This window comes from Apostichopus japonicus, chromosome 15 (genome assembly GCF_037975245.1).
Source record: "Apostichopus japonicus isolate 1M-3 chromosome 15, ASM3797524v1, whole genome shotgun sequence".
In the NCBI taxonomy this organism is placed as follows: domain Eukaryota; kingdom Metazoa; phylum Echinodermata; class Holothuroidea; order Aspidochirotida; family Stichopodidae; genus Apostichopus; species Apostichopus japonicus.
In genome coordinates, this window is record NC_092575.1 from 9,428,153 (window position 1) to 9,448,045 (window position 19,893).

Consider the following 19,893-nt stretch of genomic DNA (forward strand, 5'->3'; position numbering starts at 1 on the left):
TCATCGCAGATAACCAGAGCATTACTAAACACACTACATAAAGGGACCTGATTTACATGTTGAATAGTCAGGTCATTTAAATATCATCGCAGATAACCAGAGCATTACTAAACACACTACATAATGGGACCTGATTTACATGTTGAATAGTCAGGTCATTTAAATATCATCGCAGATAACCAGAACGTTATACTAAACAAGACTACATAAAGGGACCTGATTTACATGTTGAATAGTCAGTTCATTTAAATATCATCGCAGATAAACCAGAGTAGGCTATTACTAAACACACTACATAAAGGGACCTGATTTACATGTTGAACAGTCAGGTCATTAAAATATATTCGAAGATAAACCAGAACATTACTAAACAACACTACATAAAGGGACCTGATTTACATGTTGAATAGTCAGGTCATTAAAATATATTCGAAGATAAACCAGAACATTACTAAACAACACTACATAAAGGGACCTGATTTACATGTTGAACAGTCAGGTCATTTAAATATATTCGAAGATAAACCAGAACATAACTAAACAACACTACATAATGGGACCTGATTTACATGTTGAATAGTCAGGACATCTAAATATTATCGCAGATAACCAGAACATTATTATACAACACTACATAATGGGACCTGATTTACATGTTGAATAGTCAGGTAATTTAAATATCATCGCAGATAACCAGAGCATTACTAAACACACTACATAAAGGGACCTGATTTACATGTTGAATAGTCAGGACATCTAAATATTATCGCAGATAACCTAGAACATTACTAAAAAACACTACATAATGGGACCTGGTTTACATGTTGAATAGTCAGGTCATTTAATATATACCTTTACTGGTTTGTGTCGCGACTCTTGATATTTTACACAACGACATTGTAAGAGTATCGAGATATCTTATAAGTCATATCTGAGAGCTGTAATTTTGTAAATCTGTGATGTCATAGTGCTCTTTACTTTATCCATGTTTTTCTTTTCCTATATTTTCGAGGTAGAATGCTAACAGTGTTGACGCACCAATGTCATCATTTGCCATGAATTTAGATTCAGCGAACATTGTATTATATACGGTAAAGTAAACATAAGCAAATTGAGGAACATCTGGCTCGATCATGTCATGTTTGGATTTGTGTGAAGAAGCATTTATTGTGTGATATCTCCCAAATGGGTTGGATGGGATGGAAAGATGGACAAAGTTAATCGCCAAACTATTACAAGCCCTATAATCGCAGGCGGGGATAAAATGTTATTTACCTGGATAATTTTATCGCAGTTATATTTGGATCCGTCGATACAATAAGTATATATGCAAGGTTGTTAGAAGATGTTCTTCGACATGCATCTTACCCGTTTTGGTAAATATGTTCTTATTTACCTGTAATTGTAAACCTATTGATACAGGCCTACCGAATATCAATAATACCTTTATCGAAATAAACAATGTGCGTTCCTGGCAAAATATCTCTATTAAGATCCGGACAGCTAGTTTGAAAATCAAATTATTTGGAATAGCTCTTATTTGAAAGTAAACATTGATATTATTTTCTACCGCTTTTAGTTCGACAAAAAGGTTTTTTACGATGGTTTATATCGGAATATAATAAGCTGTCCGTTAACATTGTACCGGAGCTTATAAGGGCCATTCCAGTTGGTTGGAGGATACCATACCATACGGTACTCTCCACCTAATTTTGCAGATTGCCCTTATAGTGAACGTTTTATGAATGTTTTAAATTCCAATGTAAAGGGTCTCTAAGTTAAAAGTCTAAGATAAATATTTCAAATTTTCGATGCAACCAACCCAGAGGCAGTAGAAAAAGGGATCACTTCTTTTCAATTTGATCATGATTTTTTAGTGTCCATGCACATTCAGTTCGGTTCGGTTCGGTTCGGGAGGCAAACTCCGGTTCTTTCAGTTCCTATTTTACTTATCGTAATCTTGGAATGAATAGATTCTTATTTATCCTGAATTTAATGGATATCACATGATTTTGTACTTTTCGTAAAATGTAAAATAGTTTTGGAAGCAAGTTTGAAGCGTCAGTTGTGTTATTGAAAGAGGATTCTCTGGTTTCAATAAACTTAGTAAGCATTTCCACTTTTTATTTTACAAACTAATTATTACATTTTACAATGTAAGCAAAAGAAACAATTAAGCACAGCATACATGAGTTCTGCTATAAGTTTAAAATTTTAAAAGTTGTTGAAAAGCTTATTTCAAAGAAAAAGTAAAAACGAAGGTTATTTCCATTACGTCATTCCTTAACAGGCGCGTATCCAGGATTTTCTAACCCGGGGGGCGCGAATTACTATCTAAGCGGAGCGCCACCATCGGTTGGCGCGCAGCGTACAAGAAAATTTCTGGTTTTGATACCCCCCCAGATCACCGGAAACGGCACTTCTCGGACTTGAAATGACCAACCAGATGTACACTTTTGGCCTGAGAACCAAGTATTTCCTAATAGTTTTTTTTTTTTCATCCATAACCTTTTTGAAGATTGTCAACCCGGCACACGTCATGTTCGACCTGATCGCATGTCCTGTGGGTCTTTGCTTTTGTAGGTGATCCTACGCACTGGCGGATCCAGGGCCTTTGTTTGGGAGGGGCCAAAGTGGCATTAGAGTGATATGGGGGAGGGGTCTAAGGGGAGGGGGTTTTCTATTGCTGAATGCCCTCAGATGCAATTTGGTGCGACAAAAGTGTAGAATGGTGATGTTAATTTACTTCTAAAAAAAATGTTTCCCAGGTGTATTTTTCTAAAATATTTATAAAACAAAGTTGGATCATCTTTCTCAAGAAATTTTATTTCTCATAGGTTATAAATTTCTTACAACCAGTCTGTAACTGCAAAATGGTGTTAAACTGTAAATCCTCATGCTCATACATTTACATAGCTCCCAACTCTTGAGAAGGCAAATGCTGGTCCATGCCACGAATCGCCGTCCTGAGGGAGGGGTATAAGGGGAGGGGGTGTCCCCCTCCCCTTTTGATTTTTTTTGGAATCCTGGTGATGCCTACATGTAAAATGGTGGCACTTAGAAAGGCTTTTGAAACCCAAAATTTTCTGAGAAATATGCATTTTTTTTGTGTAACATCAATAAATTGAATAGTAGGTGATAATTCATTCTTTCCCGTGGCATGAAAATGTTCGCTGCTCGCCCCAATGAAAAGAATTATAGGCTAATTTGAGGTTCAAATGATGCTGTAAAGGAGGTTTTATACTCTATTATGCTAAATGCTAAAGAAATGATGGTTGCTAAGTCAAAATTTGATGCAAATTTTTTTATGTATACTTGACAATTACAATGCGGTTTTTTTCGGACGCTTGTGCGGGTCAGCGGGTTTGGGTGTTAGAATGCGGGTCTAATTCCCGCGAATTGCGGGTCAGTTGGGAACTCTGCATTTAATTTTAAACCAGAAAACGAAAAGGTTTAGACTAGTCTACCACTGCTATTCCTCTCGATATTTTTAATTTCCAATCATATGATTTAGCGGATGTTCGGAAACACTTTTTGGCTCACCTTTGGGGGGGGGCATGGCCCCCCTTGGCCCCCCCCCCCTTGGAGCCGCCAGTGATCCTACGTCGCGGCCCACAATACCCGTCAGCCCCACTTTTCAAGGTTTTAAGCCCCAAATTAGTTCAGAATTTGAAAATTCACATTTCTCGTGAATAAACTCACTTGAAAACATACCCATAATGTTGTACAAAATTTCATCTATGGACAACCAATATAGAAAAACTACCTTCAACCCCTAACAGACCGGTCAAAATTGCACGAGTAGAGGGAAGTGTGATGCAGAATGTTGGTCAGAAATTTTCGAAAATTCAGACACAGTTAATTTATTGGTGTACAAATATTAAACCTCTTATAACGGCTATTATAAAACTTGGTTGAAGGAAATGAAAAAATAGCAGATATTTCCGAGAGCGAACACTACACACATAGGCGTAGGAGGCGCGGCGGCAGTGGCGGAGCTAGGGGTATTGGTCAGGAGGGGCGAGAATGGTCTGTAGGGGCGCTTTCGACACTATCTAAGCGGAGCGCCACCACTGGTTGGCGCGTAGCGCACAGACAAATTTTGAGTAAAGATACTCCCTAGATCGCCGGAAATGACCCTTTCAGGGCCTGGCTAATTTGCAGATAAACGAAGAATAGGGTGTATTCGCCAAATTACACCAACAAAATGTGAGAAATGTCAATAAGTAGATGAGAGCGCAATAAAAAAGTCAATAATCTAGAATAAGTAAAAAGTGGTAAAGAGCTGAAAAAGGCGCCAGCAGTCCATTTGAGTCCGTCAGGGGGCGCATCCGCCCCCTGACCGTATGGACGCTCCGCCACTGCGCGGCGGGGGTGCAACCCCTAATTCGCCATTACTAATGTAAAAGAGAGTTTTGACATAATTGGACCTCCATGCTTTTTATACATCTACATGAGACATGTCGTTGTTTACATTAGCATCTGGCGGTATACTGCGCAATTTGAACGGACCGTACGGTACATGATGGCATGCGATGTAATAACCGATGCTTGCTTATATGATATTGACATTGACACGTTGAACGCGCGCTTCGCGCGCGAAAATTTTTGGTTATTTTTTCAGGCAAGTCGGACAGTTTTGAGGCTTTTCATCCTGGAACGCCATTTTCATGCTCACTGATATGATGTGATATCTGCTGTTTGCGTTACAAATTCGAACAGGCGTGTAGCGAGGAATTTGCCAAGGGAGGGGCGAAGCCTGTAGGCAAATTATCTAAGCGTAGCGCCACCATAGGTTGGCGCGAAGCGTACAAGAAAATTTTGGCCGATAATGCCTCCCAGATCGCTGGAAATGACACTTCCCAGGCCTTGTAAGTTGCATCTAAGCACTTTCTATTTTGAAATTACTTAGCGATATCATTTAAAAAAATGCTGAATGGGGGGGGGGGGCGGTCGCCCCATCCCAAAATGCGTCATGTTCCCCGACGACACGGTCGAGTTCGAGACCAGCCACAGTTGGTTTCATAGCACAATTCTACACACGCGTTATGATAGACCATATATAGTATATATATATATAGATCATTAGTGAGAGAGGAAAATGGAAACGTCAAAAAAATGGAGTTGTCGGTGTAAGGGGTAGGGTGAGGCACACTTTTACGAAATCATTGATCCGTCACTGGCTATCCTTCAGCGCTGTAATGATGTCACTGTTCCTCTTTCTCTTCCCGGTGTCTTCGCGTTTTTCTTTTACTCCCTCCTTTTCTCCTTCTTCTCTCTTTCTTCTTTTTCTTTTCCCTTCCTTCCTCTCCTCCTCCTCTTTTTCCCCTCTTTTTTCCCTTTTTCTTCTCTTTTTTTTCTCTCCTCTTTTTCTTACCCGGGGGGCGCGCGCCCCCAACGCCCCCCCCCCCCTGGATACGCACCTGCTTAACACTGTCACTTAATTATTATTTAGATTTAAGTCCCTTTACCAGTGTATTGCTTCTGAGTAGACTACATTAACAAACGAAAGAAGTCATAAAAAGAAAAGAAAAAACATATTGAAACAAAGTGAAAGTTGAAACCACCCCCACCCCCTCCTCAAAATACAAGACAAAACTTGAACAGTACCAACAATTTTCGTGGCAGATTCCCTTTGCTTATATTTATAAAACCTCAGTTGCGGGACCTCAAGGGACCGTGTAGAAATGCACTCGCACAATAGTGAGTAAACCATGTATTGAATACTTATTTGTCGAAGATAACCGAACCAGTTTGTTTGATTCAAGGCCTTGGCTTAACGGAACAAATCTATTTTAAGAGACAACCTCCTTTGTAAATCATTTATCCATCTCCTAACCTTCTACATAGGTTCTGCTCCTACCTAAAGTAGACGGGCCAGGGGGGGGGGGGGTGTATGATCCTCTTACATTTAAAATCAAGTGCACGCCACTGTAGAGTTAGTCCAATTATTTCAAACTTACTCAATAATTCAAAAGTGCGTTTAGACCTAATTAGACCTAATTATAGTCCTTGTTTAGTCTAAATAATATATACCGCAGAATGTACCATTTGAAGTCTAATTTTTAAAATTTTATTCTTGGGGATACCCCACTACCTATATGGGAGTCAATTTCAATGATCCCACAGCCACACCACCTTTTTTACTCTAAAATCCTGGATTCGCGGCCACTGCGAATATAATCACTAAATATATAATAGAGTGGTGGCATATGACGCTAAACAGTGCGAAGAGGTAGGAAACCGATCAAGAAGTGACGGTGTCCCATGGGGGGGGGGGACGTTGGGAATTTCTGTAATTATCCCGAATGTCTCATTTCCTTCTTTAATGTTTTTCTATTTTCTCATAATACAGTCTTCTTTTCCGGAAACTAAGTGACTTGCTGTATTGAGGTTTCATTCATACATCTCGAAATTCGTCTCGATTTATTTTGTTAAAACTTTGACTTTATACCTACTGATTTCGACTTTTTAATTTTTTTTTTTATATCAGAAGTGTGTGTCAAATTTCAATCATTGATATCAAAATTACGACTATTGACTCAAGATAATGTATTCTTAAAGTTTGTTTTGGGAGTGTTTCGGTATAAAAAGTCAAATTTGTAGGAACATGGAGCTAAAAACTCCATGGTAGAAACAAGTGGAAATTTTGATATATAAATATAAATATTGCATATATCATCTCAACATTTCCTCTATATGTGCAAAATTACTTGCACATTTTCTTCCATCCCTTGGGGATGAGGGTGTGTTGAACTCTTGAAACCGCAAGGACCTTCTACTGAAAGCCGCCCCACACCCCACCCCACTCCGCGTTGAAGACATCTAAACGACCGTCAAGGCCAACCACACAGTCAACTGTATGCACAGAATGAATTAAAACCGATTATCGCTAAATCTTATCGGTTGATTATTGTAGGCGTTGATAATCTCATAACGCTTAGAAACAAATAAGTTGTGACCCTTACAGCCAACCAGATTCCAAAGCGGTTAAGTCCAAGTTTCGATACATTCTATTGGCTGGCAGCTCTTAACGTTGAAAACTTTCCAATGCGTAGAGGCCAATTCGTTATGACCCGTACTGACAACTGTCTGTAAAAACGTAAACAAATAAACATCGGCCTGGAAGGCAGTTTTTCTACGACGTTAAGAAGCCTCGCGTGCACAACGTGGGAGAATCCGAATGGCCACAAGTAATAGAAGAAGTAAACTTCAAGGCGTAATACCCAATGAATCATATTGTTTGATCGCTCTGCATGTTGAAGATCATATTATGTCATGTTATGACCCCTCATGGCCAGCAGTAACGCGTAGAACGGTATACGTTATGAGCCTCAAAGCCAACATTACTTTGGGGCTTGTTCAAAGCAGAACCGACAGCTTGACATTGAAATTTCGGATATTTTCTCGACGAAAGAGCAAATTCACTTGTCATTTGCTTAGTAATCAAAGTGTTCCGCTTGTAATAAGCTGTTTATTTACTACGTCGCTGAGCTCTCATCAAAGTTCACGTATTGTGTGTATTTACGAGGTACTAATCAAATTAGCAGGCAATGCTGAAAGAAAGAAGCTGCCGATTAACCAGCTCGTAAGCCGACTGAATTGTAGCCAAATCGACGCGTCTTCAAGGTAAGTCGCTAGAAACTGTGGCGCTGTAGTAACAAGAAAACGACGAGGTACAACCCTTTCCTTGTAGTGGTCTAGGGTGACTGAGAAAGATGAGGTGTCACAAGTAGTCGAATTTGTTTCACTGTGTACCTAGTATAACCAGGGAGCTGCTACTCTAAGTAGCAGCTCCCTGGTATAACCAACCATCTTCTGGTACAATTGAAAGAGGAGGAACGATGCACTGGCACAAAACCTACAGGTAATCCAAGGTTATCACTATTGAAATAATGAAAAAAAAAATAATAATACATTTGTAAGCGTGCCTACCTCCGCTTATTCCATAAGAATGAAAGAATTCAAATCAACCAAAACGGAGGAGGAGGAGGAGAAGGAGAATGAGAATGAAAAGGAGAAGGAGAAGGCGAAGGAGAAGGAGAAGGAGAAGGAGAAGGAGAAGGAGAAGGAGAAGGAGAAGGAGAAGGAGAAGGAGAAGGAGAAGGAGAAGGAGAAGGAGAAGGAGAAGGAGAAGGAGAAGGAGAAGGAGAAGGAGAAGGAGAAGGAGAAGGAGAAGGAGAAGGAGAAGGAGAAGGAGAAGGAGAAGGAGAAGGAGAAGGAGAAGGAGAAGGAGAAGGAGAAGGAGAAGGAGATGGAGAAGGAGAAGGAGAAGGAGAAGGAGAAGGATTATTAACAATGTCCTTGTCGTAAGGACAAGGAGACCGGTGGATTGTGGCTGACAGGCTTTGTCTAATCGATTTAGCCTTGATCTAACAGCCGGCAAGTGCTCCGACACAAAGAAAAGAACCGTAAAATATAACCATAAATCGACTTTGATAAGTCCCCGATTTTACTGCTCGGTTGGCGTCTTGTAGTGACATCTTTTATGGCGATAAACTTTGCAGAGTAGATTTTGGTTAGTAACGAGCCTCTTCTTATGGTGACATCATGTAACTTGCGACTGTTCACTTAATGGAGATAAACCTCGTAGCAGTGCCTCCTCTTAACCATGTAGACCTACACCCCGAAAGGATTTCGGTCACCCTCCATCGTCAGAATGTAAGCTTTGGTTGAATCGATCACTCAGTGGAGTAGATTTGAATCTTTAAACAACAGGGGGGGGGGGATAACTAAAATGTCGACTACATTGAATGCACTTAAGAAGCAAATTATTATGAGCGAGATATGTCTGATACGTGGAACCATTGAGCAACATCACAATGTTATGTCTTTAACAAGCTGGGAAAGCAACATTTAAATGTTTTTAAAGGAAGATTTATTTTTAAGCTTGCCCTTTCAGTTGAGTTTGAGACATATTCCATTTCATTCAAACTCCGTTAACAATATATATAAGCTTCCTTTTCAAAGTTCCGTACAAACAACGAAACAATTCAAAATTGTGAAAGTTTTCGAATTTGATTGTTGTTTGTGATCAACTTTATATGTCGGAAAACATGACTTACGCCAAGAAATCTGAATTTAAATGACTGATGTATAACTCAATATTTAACAATCGTTGGAGACCGGGAGGGGTGCCCTTGTTTAACCTATTGTCATATTATCTTTGAGGAAAATTCGATAGGTTTTGCAGATTTAGTGACCAAACTTACTAACTGGCTTAATAATGTAATTTGTTTACAACGTTCGGGAGACTTTGTTAGAGTTAAATATTCTCTAGCCAAATCTACAATATTGCGAAATATTACATTTCAATGTCCTCTTGACCACTGATTCCTAGAGACAGTTGGACTTCACGACTCCGATAACAATGCAAAAATTAAATATAGATTCATATATTGTGACTGTCCACCATTTTGCATTAATTGGATTAATTGAGAAAATGGTGATAGTCAAAGTTTGTTTTGATCCTGTGTCTACCATATAAGTTACGAAAAGAAAATATATGTTGAATAACAAAAATTATCTATAAGGAACAGCTGAAACTCACGATTCACGCTGACAAGGTGTCGAAGCGTTCCAAATGAAGTTTGAGTGCTATAACGGCGTGATATTTTCACGACAACGGTTGTTGTATATTTGTCATTAATCGATGAAAGGTGTTAGCATCACGGTGGTTTCTTTATTACGGAGTATATACCCATGAATCTCTTTACAATTTACCAGAAGATATTTCACGGTGACTCACAATTTAACAAGTAGAGTAAAGATGAAACTTCACAGCCAAGTACTTAGCTTATTTCCACACTTTGGAAAGTCTCTGGAATTTACGTCTAGTTGTTATACCAGTACAGCAGTCCCATGTTGGGTAACATATACCGTACGTAATACCATACTTTACCTTAGTTTCAAACAGGGAGTTGTCCTTTCAGAAAACGCTTAAGGTGTCGACGATTTGCCAAAAGGCTCACCAGAACTTGTAACAAAATGTTAATGTCTCACATGACAGCATCGTAAAATGAACGAAATGAATCGTTCGGTTGTCGTTGTTAGGTTAGCACTTAGTATTAATAAATTTATTTTCAGAAAGTTGATAATGTGATCATTATTTATCAATTTAATCGATTTGTACAAACATGACGTATTGTTACGAACGATATGTCGAATGAAAGATCCTTTTAACTTTATCAGAGAACTTTTAATTGAATTGCTATACACATTCGTTTTAAATTAGGAAAGCGATATTCTCTCTGTTAGGTTTGAAGAACATATTGTTATAGGCCTATTCCTGTGGTCACTGTGATAAACCCGTTCCAACCGTTTTTACAAAGTCTGACTGAAATTTCGGTTATGCAATCTTTCAATTGTGTAAAATAGCAAAAACAATTGTTGACTAGAGTTTGGATTCGAATCAGTGATCTGAGGGATACAAACTCTGTTATACCAAAGTGAATTATCCTGCAGGCCGACTCTATTGTAGCCTATCATTTGTCCCTATAGCAAAGAAAAATCTTAAAAACATCTTGGTTCGAATCTCGTTCGAGCAGAAATTTATTTCCTTTCTTCAATTGCTTATAATTTCGACTCAGTTTTCTGTTGTTCATTCAAGTCAAAATTAAGTCAAAATTAAGCAGAGGAGTTCAACGGATGAATCATTTTGAGGCTATACATAGCGATTCTGAAGTTCATCCAAGCTTAACATTTGCAGTTGTCGTGGTTGAAAGGTTTATCAGCTTTGATCTTTGTTGACCTCAAATGATCTTCGAATCCCCCCTCCCTCTCCCCCTCCCCGAAAAAATACATTAAAAGAACCTTCCTTCACTTTTTGAGTTATATCATGTCCACAAACAAACGGGAGAAAGAGAGCGTAACGGAATGATCATTCCTATTTCTCCTTATACCCATGTCACACCCCCCCCCCCCACTATCACTTCTCTCCCATGCAAACAACTCGACTGTTTGGCCTATATATATATATCGAAGGCCAATTGACTATAGAGTCAAATCTGAGAAAGTAATGACTCCACTGTTTATTTCATCATGTACCGTATGCCACTACAACACTGATATACATTTGTGATGGTTGAATCTGAAAATGGTTTGTGTGGGATCGAAGGACTTTCTACATTTTGATACGTCACGGACTCATGCTTCTGGTCTTACCTTTCTCCTTTGCGAAACCAACAAAATTAAAAATGCAAATTATGAGCAATTATCTAGAAGAATAACAGCTCCAATATGAAGAAAGAGTCAACTTATCCATAAATTAAGACGCAGTATACTGTGGTCTTCACCGTCTGAATTTTATTTCTTCTTATAGAACATTCTTTCTCCAAGAAAATCTACAAAGGTTGACTAATAAGTAGTCAATAGCATACATAAATTTACTTTCTGATTACTGTACAAATTCAATACTACTTTCATTTGGAAACTGCCATAGTAAAGAAATAAGTTAAGTGGGTTATGCTTACAGAGAATTTCCACTTTATTTATACATAAGCCCTCATACTTGGGGACGATTGTCAAGTTTGGGCGCCTTGAATTTGGCATTTATTACAAATGACAGACTTTATAACTTAATCAAACATATGTATATTACCAGGTTTCCTGGAATTTGTCACAGAATATAAACGTTCAATAGATTTCAGAGGAAAATAAATACTTCTAAATGCTAAATTTTGTTTCTTGAGATCAACATAAAACACACTAACACGTTTTAAAACACCTCTCTAGCTTTTCAGGTGGAATTTTCACATCGAAGGGTAATGGCTTTGAAATTGGTTAAACAATACCAGCACTTCACCCATAAACACTGCTACAAGCCCTGGTATTCTGACAATTTCAAATACGGGAATTGAAGTTACTTCTAAAACCAGTATTATTTGGCATGTACACCTGAACGAAATAATGTTAAACTAAAACATGCCAAGTCTATATCGAAGCAAGAGTCCTGCCACCACAGAGCATGTTTAATTTAACTGCATTCGCCTACTGTCACGTATTATCGTAGTGTCCAAGGTAACCGGACGGTCAACGTTGGAAGTTTACTAAGTCATTCTCTCTTTATCATTTACAAGAAGAAAACGAAGAAAGTCTTCAGCATTAACTACTGAAATCGAACTTAATTAACCTAATTTCACCAATTCATGTCATATTCACTCTTTATTTCCTACCCCTCATTCTTTAAATCAAAATATAAAACATTTGTCTGTTCCGAATCGTCGTAACAAAATGTCGCATTGGGGAATAACTTGACGTTTGTATTCCTTTGCAGTTTATGCCTAATTTATCCATTCCTCATGTGATGTTATGGGATTAAGTTCAAAAATTAAGTTCAGGAGTGTGATACCACTGTGTCACTTGTGGTAATTCAACGAAATATAATGAATTAAGGATTATTGTTCCAAACGTCATCCACCCCACGATAGACAAGAGGACTGTATGATTTTTAACACGAGTATTTATCCACACCTTTTATAGCACAACTTTTTTTACATATGGTGAAAGACAAACTCATCACACATAGCTTAATGAAAGAGTTATCAACATCACTGAAGTATTGAAGTAGAAAATTTGATCTAAGCAAACAGAGTTTAGGTTACTATCTTTAATAACACCCTGTTATCATTAGGATACAATCAATGGCGATCAAGGTGTGCCTTTATTCAATATGTTTATTACTAAGGTCCATATCGTAAGCTTTGTTACCTATAGATTAGTATTTTGTTTTCACAGTGGGGCTTTCACGCCTCCAGAGGGACCTTTGCCCGTATAATGGCATAACAAGCCTACGCAAATTTGATCTGGAATCGTTCAAGGGCCTCGGATATCTTACAAGAGTTCACACGTATGTTGACGTATGTTGTATCAAGGAGATCCAGGACACCTGCAATAGTTACAGGAGAGATTTTTGTCGATATATTCGAACAGAAGTTTAAACAGGTAGCAGTTACAACCTACACACGTGTAATTACTTAGGAAAGCAAATTGTTGATCCATCGATAGTACGGTATCTTTGACAACGTTGTGACCATTAGACAATGCTAATTTCATATTTTCGCATCAATATTTGGTTTGTAGACAGACGGTAAAGAGGGATTTATCAATACCGTCCTGGCTACTCCAAAATAAAAATCATTACAAACAAACGGTAGCAGTGATTATTTCCATGAAATATGTTGTCTTTAATTCAACTCTCAATTAGTGAGAAACATATTTAATGGCTATCAGTTTTAACAGTAGAATGATGATGTTGTATCGACTATTATATCGATTAGCAAACGACACCAAAGAGAGGCATTTGTGCAAAAACGAGCGAGTTTATCGATTTTGATAAAGGGGTGGGGAAAAGATTCTTCCTTGAAAGTTTCATTATCTCTGCAGCAAGTAATTGGAAAGGAGAATGACGACGAAAAAACATCTGAGAAAACAAAGTTGAATCGACACGATGTAGACTTTCTGTTCAAGGGCTTCACACTTTGCGTGCGAACAGTATTGATTGAGACCAACCGAGATGGGGAGACAACGCCGCCGTCAATAGACGTGACATCGACAACTTCCGTCTTCTACCAAACTATTTGCTACGAACGTTTATCATACAACCAATGCCTCTATAGTGTTTGCAAATTTCGAATATCGCCGCAACGGCATGGCCTTTTTTTTCTGATATGAATTATTCCATGGATGCGTATAGTGATACAAGAAACAATGCTGAAACGAACAATTAGCATCGCTACAAAGTACTAAATGCAGTTGAAAGTGAAAGACTTACTACCAGAAAAATAAAATTCTACACAGAAGAACATTTTCTCCTGCCAAGACTGCAAGAGTGTAGCATATATGTTAGGAATTCATGCTTTGATAACAATCACGAAACAAATCAATGTTTGTGTTATAATAAACCATCATTATTTTAAATATGTAGGCTATATCGTTTCCATGTCAAGAGCCAGGCTTTTGCACAAACAAACATGTACTCTTACAGGAACAAAGAAATTGATGAAATTAGAGTGCGAACCTAAACGCAAAAGCGGTCATATTTATAAATCTAATGAACACAAATTTTCATCATTCGATATTTCAGCTGTGTGTTGAAATTTTACATTGCAACCGTGACCAAACAATGATTATGGGATGATTTGTAGGTGGTATTCAAATACCAGTGTTTCACGTACCAAATTGTGTCACCTATCTCAATTGTTTACGATAAATATATTTTCTACTAATGTCAATCATTTCGGTACTTTGTCCAAACCACTGACCATTTTCTGGATGCTTTGCAGTTCATTGGCTGTAGAGGTAGCTACCGTCGGTGACGTGGATGAATGGGCGGAAGATTCTTTAAGAAAAGGGGATAAACCTGGCGTGGAAGTAGTCCCAAGTGCAGCAGCAGCTGACAATCCATGATGCAAAACACTTTCATAGGGCAAATGTACTGCTAAATTGTTTGATGAACTTGACACTGGGAGAGCATAAGGCGAAAATCGTAGTCTGTGATGGCCGTTAAATATTGCACTTGCACATGCGCTTTGAGCGTAAACTGAATTAAGAGCTGCAGCGTCATATAGTCCGAGGCCGGCGCCTGAAGCGGCCTGTTGCAGAAGTCCAGCAGCGTGTGCTCCAAGAGAGAGGGAGTGAGCATCAATGTATCCGTGATGGGGCGGTACCGATGAGGAAAGGGACGATGGAACAGAAAATGGTAGCATGTGAGGAACGGATCCAAGTCCGTGTGGCATCCCTCCGTTAGGAGAGAGAAAGAGAGCTTGTGGTGAAGGATATAAGGGCGCTACGACTGGTGCATGTGAACTGGTGTGAGGTGACGAAAAGGAACTTTTACTAGAGTGGGACAAACCGTTGGGAAGCTTAGACGTTGAAGATGTGGGAGGTGATGATGATCTGCTCCTCCTGTCATGCGGACTACAGCTTCGTCTGTGGTTAACTAATCTGTCTGATTCAAGGTCGGCTTTCTTTTCTACACTGTTTTCATGATTGATCTTTGCTGGACGAGGCTCATTTTCTACGGACTCGTTTTCAGAACACAGTCGTTTTCTAGGGAGCTCCTCATCCTCATTCCGTGATTCATCAGTTTCAAGCTCACGATTTAACAGAACTGGTGAATTGCACTTAAAAAATTGTGACGATGATTTCCTATCTGGCGACATAGACATACCATCATGATCACCTGCAGAGAAAAACAAGAAAGTAAAATTAATTTGAGAACGGACAGTCATATTTCGAAACTACTGAAATATATACAACTATATGCAACCGCGTTCGTTTCCATAATTCCACGAACTGCAGTCGTAATCTAGGAACACACCTATGGGGATTATTTACTATTTTACAATCCATAGTCAGAGTCTACAAACAGTTACCAACGGCAACAAGTACCTACCATTTTCAGATTCTTCTTGTTCGGCATTCGTTGTCGTTACTTCCGGTAGCTCGGGTTCAGTGTCGCTGGCCCCATCATCTAGATCACGGGTATCTGCGTCATATCCGCCAGCCTGAAGAAATTTTCTGCAAAAGTAGGGTCACAAACAGATGTGTTAGACTAACTAATCAACAGAACTAAAATCGCTGTTACTTAATTAAGTTTTTATCAAAATGACTTACAAAATACATCGTCCAACACAGTAGGCCTACCACTTGATAGATATTAGCCGTTCAACAGAGAGAATATCATTCCACTTAATGAATACGTTCACAACTTTACAGCCTAAACATGCAATAATAAACAGAAAGAAAACGAATCAAATGTATAAATCCTTAAAAGTCATGAATTTAACACATGATAAATTTTCACTAGGCAGTTGTCTCGATTCGAGCTTATTTGCAGCCACAAATGAAAATTTGATGAGCTGAGGAGTCTCCAGAATTTGCGAAAAGCACGCATCAACACGTCCAAAGCTCCCATAAAGTGGCTGTACAAATGCTTTCACAGCGTATGATTTATTTCGCTAAATCTTTTATTTAAGCCAAAGGTGTTGGGGCGTACTGTCCGTTGGTTCTTATCTGGCAAGGATGAATCGCAAACGTGTGAAGATTTGCTCTTACTACTCCTTGTTTAAGACACTTTCTATAAAATGATTCTTGGTAATTGTCAATGCCCTCGGGTACTGCGTGCTCACAACACCGCGTTCAAAGGATATGCATGCAATATGAATTGGCAAGATATGTTAGATTAGCTTTCGCACTTGTACAACCTGTAAGGAATAATTATCAGGCGAGAATCTCTATGATTCAGAGATACGTTAAAATTGTATGAACAATTACCAAACAATTTTCAGATAGCGAATGAATCGGAAGAATGTTCACAATTTATCTGTGACATAGAGTGCAATGAAATCTTATAAATTTATTACACCATTACTAAGTCTTGTTTGGTCTGATGGGGTTACACAATCAGTAGATAGTAAGTCCTATCTGCGTATACTTTATTGGTATAGACAGGGTCTAACATCTAACAAAATAAATACTTGAAGCAAGCCAAGCAAAGTTTGGTAGAGTTTGCTAGTTACATGACGAGGAATACAATAGGTTATATTGTCCTGTGGGTGGAATGTTAAGTATCATAGAATATATGCCAGGTTCATGGCGATCATTATCCATAGTACTCGCTAACTAGTTTTGGATTATTATGTCATTGATTTTGACGATGTTCATTTGTTACAATCAATATGTAGTAAGCTCAAACAGGGCATGAGTCGTGAACTTCAGCAGGAGCTTGTTGTGTTTTCTTAAACTTCGAGTGTAATATAATCCGTAAAAGAACCCATCAACAATGTCTACCTGGTTATTCACGCTGTCACCTCCAGTCGGAAGTGTCGCGCAATTAACACCATGCTGACTATATCACGTCTCGTTTAATAACGATATCCTAATAACAATTTAACTTTTTTGATATTGGAAATAAATAATTTGACCCCATCCATGTATGATATCACACAGCTGCAAGCTCAGTGGTGTGTAAATTCTACGGACACTTGGCGCCAAGTAGCTATATGAGCCACTGGTATGAGATCTACATAAAGCCTATAGCTCAGTACAGTGCGGTAGTGTAAGTCTATATCTAAACATCGCGTAATTCCTCTTAAATTGACATAATTTCGATACAAAGTTGAAAGTTGCCTTTCGATTACCCTATCAGCGGAATTCAGTAAAAAAAGATTCACAAATATTATATTCCACATAAAGTGAAATTGGTACATTTGTTCCCACATTGACATATCCTTACTAATACATTAATTTTAAAAAGCCTAATTGCGAAAGTTCGGACAATTACTTGGGTTATGATTATATAATCGTCTATGGTGTAGCACATTGCGTATTGATATCTATATCTTCACATTTTTGCTGTGTTATTTTGATACTTTCAGCAAACGCCGGACAATCCTAAGCAATATTATTGAAAGAGAAGTATAAAAAATGTTAAGCAGGTCAATATTAATTAAATTTCCCGAATCATTGTATTACCGACGTAAAAGGGCCGTGACTTTATCTTACCTTTTCTCTCTTTTACCAGCACCTTGATCTCTGAACCCTTTCGCAAACGGATTATGGTCAATTTTCAGTTTGGTAATCTGTGATGGAAAAAAAATCCTCCAGTTACTAACCTAAGTAAGATCAGTCCCCGAGTTTACGATCTCCATTAACCTTATTAGAGTGATCTCCTCAATAGTTCCCTTCCTTCAGTTGAGAATAACATGAGCAGAAACGGTTATAAATTACATATTTTATGGTTCTTGGTTTCAAATGCTTTTTTTTTGTATTTTTAGACGGCAACACAGTTCCGACTGCATCTACATTGCCTTATACCTATACTAATTCTCCTAAAAACTCAACTTGAACGTTTTCGTGTTGTAAATCACTACAGACCCCAACCACGAATAAACATCGAGCGAATAAAAGTATTTGGAAATGAACACACCTTTCCAAAAATATTTTTATGAATAAACATTCAAACCTTTCTTAAGTGATCCGTTTATTTTGATGATGTGGGCAAGTTCTCTTATCGTATTGTGGTTTAAATCTTCGTTAACGAAGTATCGAATAGAAGAAAGGACGTTTTCGTGTTGTGACAGTTCACAACTTTTATAGTTTGATCCTGCAGTGTGCCGTTTTCAATGGTCGACTCTCAAAACCCAGGGTGAAGTTTAAGCAAACAAGGGCTTTTGTTCCAGGTAGTTAAAATTCGTCAACTTTACCTCAGTCAGTAAAATGACGACCGCGAAACACGTACCAGGTTTTAGGATGTGGTAGTTTACTCCTTGAAATACTGGGCTATATTAAATGGTTTACGGCTTTACTTCGTATGCCCCCTTTCTTTTGGCAGAGAGAAGAATAGTCGGGATTTTTATGGGGTAACCCTCTCGCGAAAAGTGACGGCTGACATTTATATCTATCGATTGTATACACACATTTCTGGTAAGCAAGTCGTATTCGATATAGAAAGAAGTCAGTGGGTCGCACTACACGTAAATCACAGGCATCGAGGATATGCTATCACAGCACACACAAAATTACGACCTCAATTTTATATTGACAACATTTTGAGCTTTTACGATCTGGAACTAACAAATATGTATTTTTGACGCCTCTGGTGTCTAGATCGGCCCTCGAAATAGATAACGCTCAGGAAGAACTAGGAGTTTCCTTTTTCCAGATTGATAAATGGACAATGGAAGGTCTTGTCTTAATTACACCTTTTCTGCGTGAGGCACCCAAATACCAATTACGTTGTTAATATCGCATGTATAAAATTCAGGCGTAGCCCCGACCTCTGAATCAAGTTGAATTAAGTCATCACGCCCAGACGCAAGCGAATGTACCACTCAATCTTCTTACTCTTACAGATATGTAGTTATGCAACCGGAGTTTCACCATGCAAGCAAATAAGGATTAAGGTACAATTTTCATTTCTCAGAGGGAAGTAAAGCTTTTACTCTTCCTAAATAGTAAGATTTGTGAATTAATGCTTCTTTAAGGCTAACTTGATGATGACGTTGACTCCCCCATGGAGGCATAATGTTAATGTTCAACCATTGTTTTATGAATTCTAATTATTCAACCAAAATATGCTCTGATAGCTCTTGAAACAAACAAAGCAGAGAACATTTGGATGACATTCATCGCAATTTGAGGCAATAAAAGAATTGTGTATATACTTCTAGAGTTTTGAAACTGAGTAACTGACCAAAGGATGTGTATACTGTTTGAATAAATAGTAGTTCAGCAATATATATTGATGACCCTCAGGTGTTGAAAAGGTGATTCCTCAACAATTCAAAGTCGCAAAGAAATACACCTGGATAGTGAACATTCTTTTATAACATTTTAAACTAAATGTTGTGCCTAAAGTCACCTAGTCCCTTCCAGTGAATCTGATGTCTGTTGTGTCTGTAACAAGTACTTGACGGACATTCACAAGATGTCAAAAAGAATTGCAACATTCAAATGATTTGACCTTTAAGCTGCAAGAGCAGAATCCCACTCAAGGGATCGACTCATGTGGATGTGTCTGCTAATCAACAATTTCTATGATTTCATAAGCATGTATCTATTTACATTGTATTATGCAAGTACATGTATAAAGCTAGTTATAGACATACTATTTCAGAGATATCTGGTTAAGAATGTTTTGTTCCCTGATGAATATTCATAATATGTACACACACAAAACAACATCGATGAATGTATGCATGTAGTGTGAAAAACCTAATTTGCCCGCAGGATGAAAACCATGGAACATATAAAGTTGGAGACATCGTGAAAATGGTGCTTATTAGGTATCAACATTACCATACCAGTATGAACAAAGTTTTACATTAGGCCCAGCCCATTTATTAATATTCTTGTATGGAACCAAAACAATATACTCATCAAGGGCATCTA

At 38.3% G+C, this 19,893-nt stretch overlaps 1 protein-coding gene and 1 long non-coding RNA gene across 5 annotated transcripts in view; both read right to left on the reverse strand.

Moving 5' to 3' along the window:
- LOC139981165 (uncharacterized) overlaps positions 1-2,426 on the reverse strand; it is a 44,701-nt gene extending 42,275 nt beyond the window's left edge. Inside the window, exon 1 of the long non-coding RNA XR_011797803.1 lies at positions 2,289-2,426. This is a non-coding gene — a long non-coding RNA (uncharacterized lncRNA). The remainder of the gene's footprint in view (positions 1-2,288) is intronic.
- An 8,856-nt stretch (positions 2,427-11,282) lies between these two features.
- Positions 11,283-19,893, reverse strand: part of LOC139980861 (uncharacterized) — a 36,091-nt gene continuing 27,480 nt past the window's right edge. For all 4 annotated transcript variants that reach the window (XM_071992846.1, XM_071992847.1, XM_071992848.1 and 1 more), the window contains exons 5-7: positions 17,506-17,582; positions 15,395-15,519; positions 11,283-15,181 (exon numbers count right to left, since the gene is read on the reverse strand). In XM_071992846.1, coding sequence (XP_071848947.1) covers positions 14,232-15,181; positions 15,395-15,519; positions 17,506-17,582 — 1,152 coding nt within the window. In that variant the 3' untranslated portion in view covers positions 11,283-14,231. The remainder of the gene's footprint in view (positions 15,182-15,394; positions 15,520-17,505; positions 17,583-19,893) is intronic.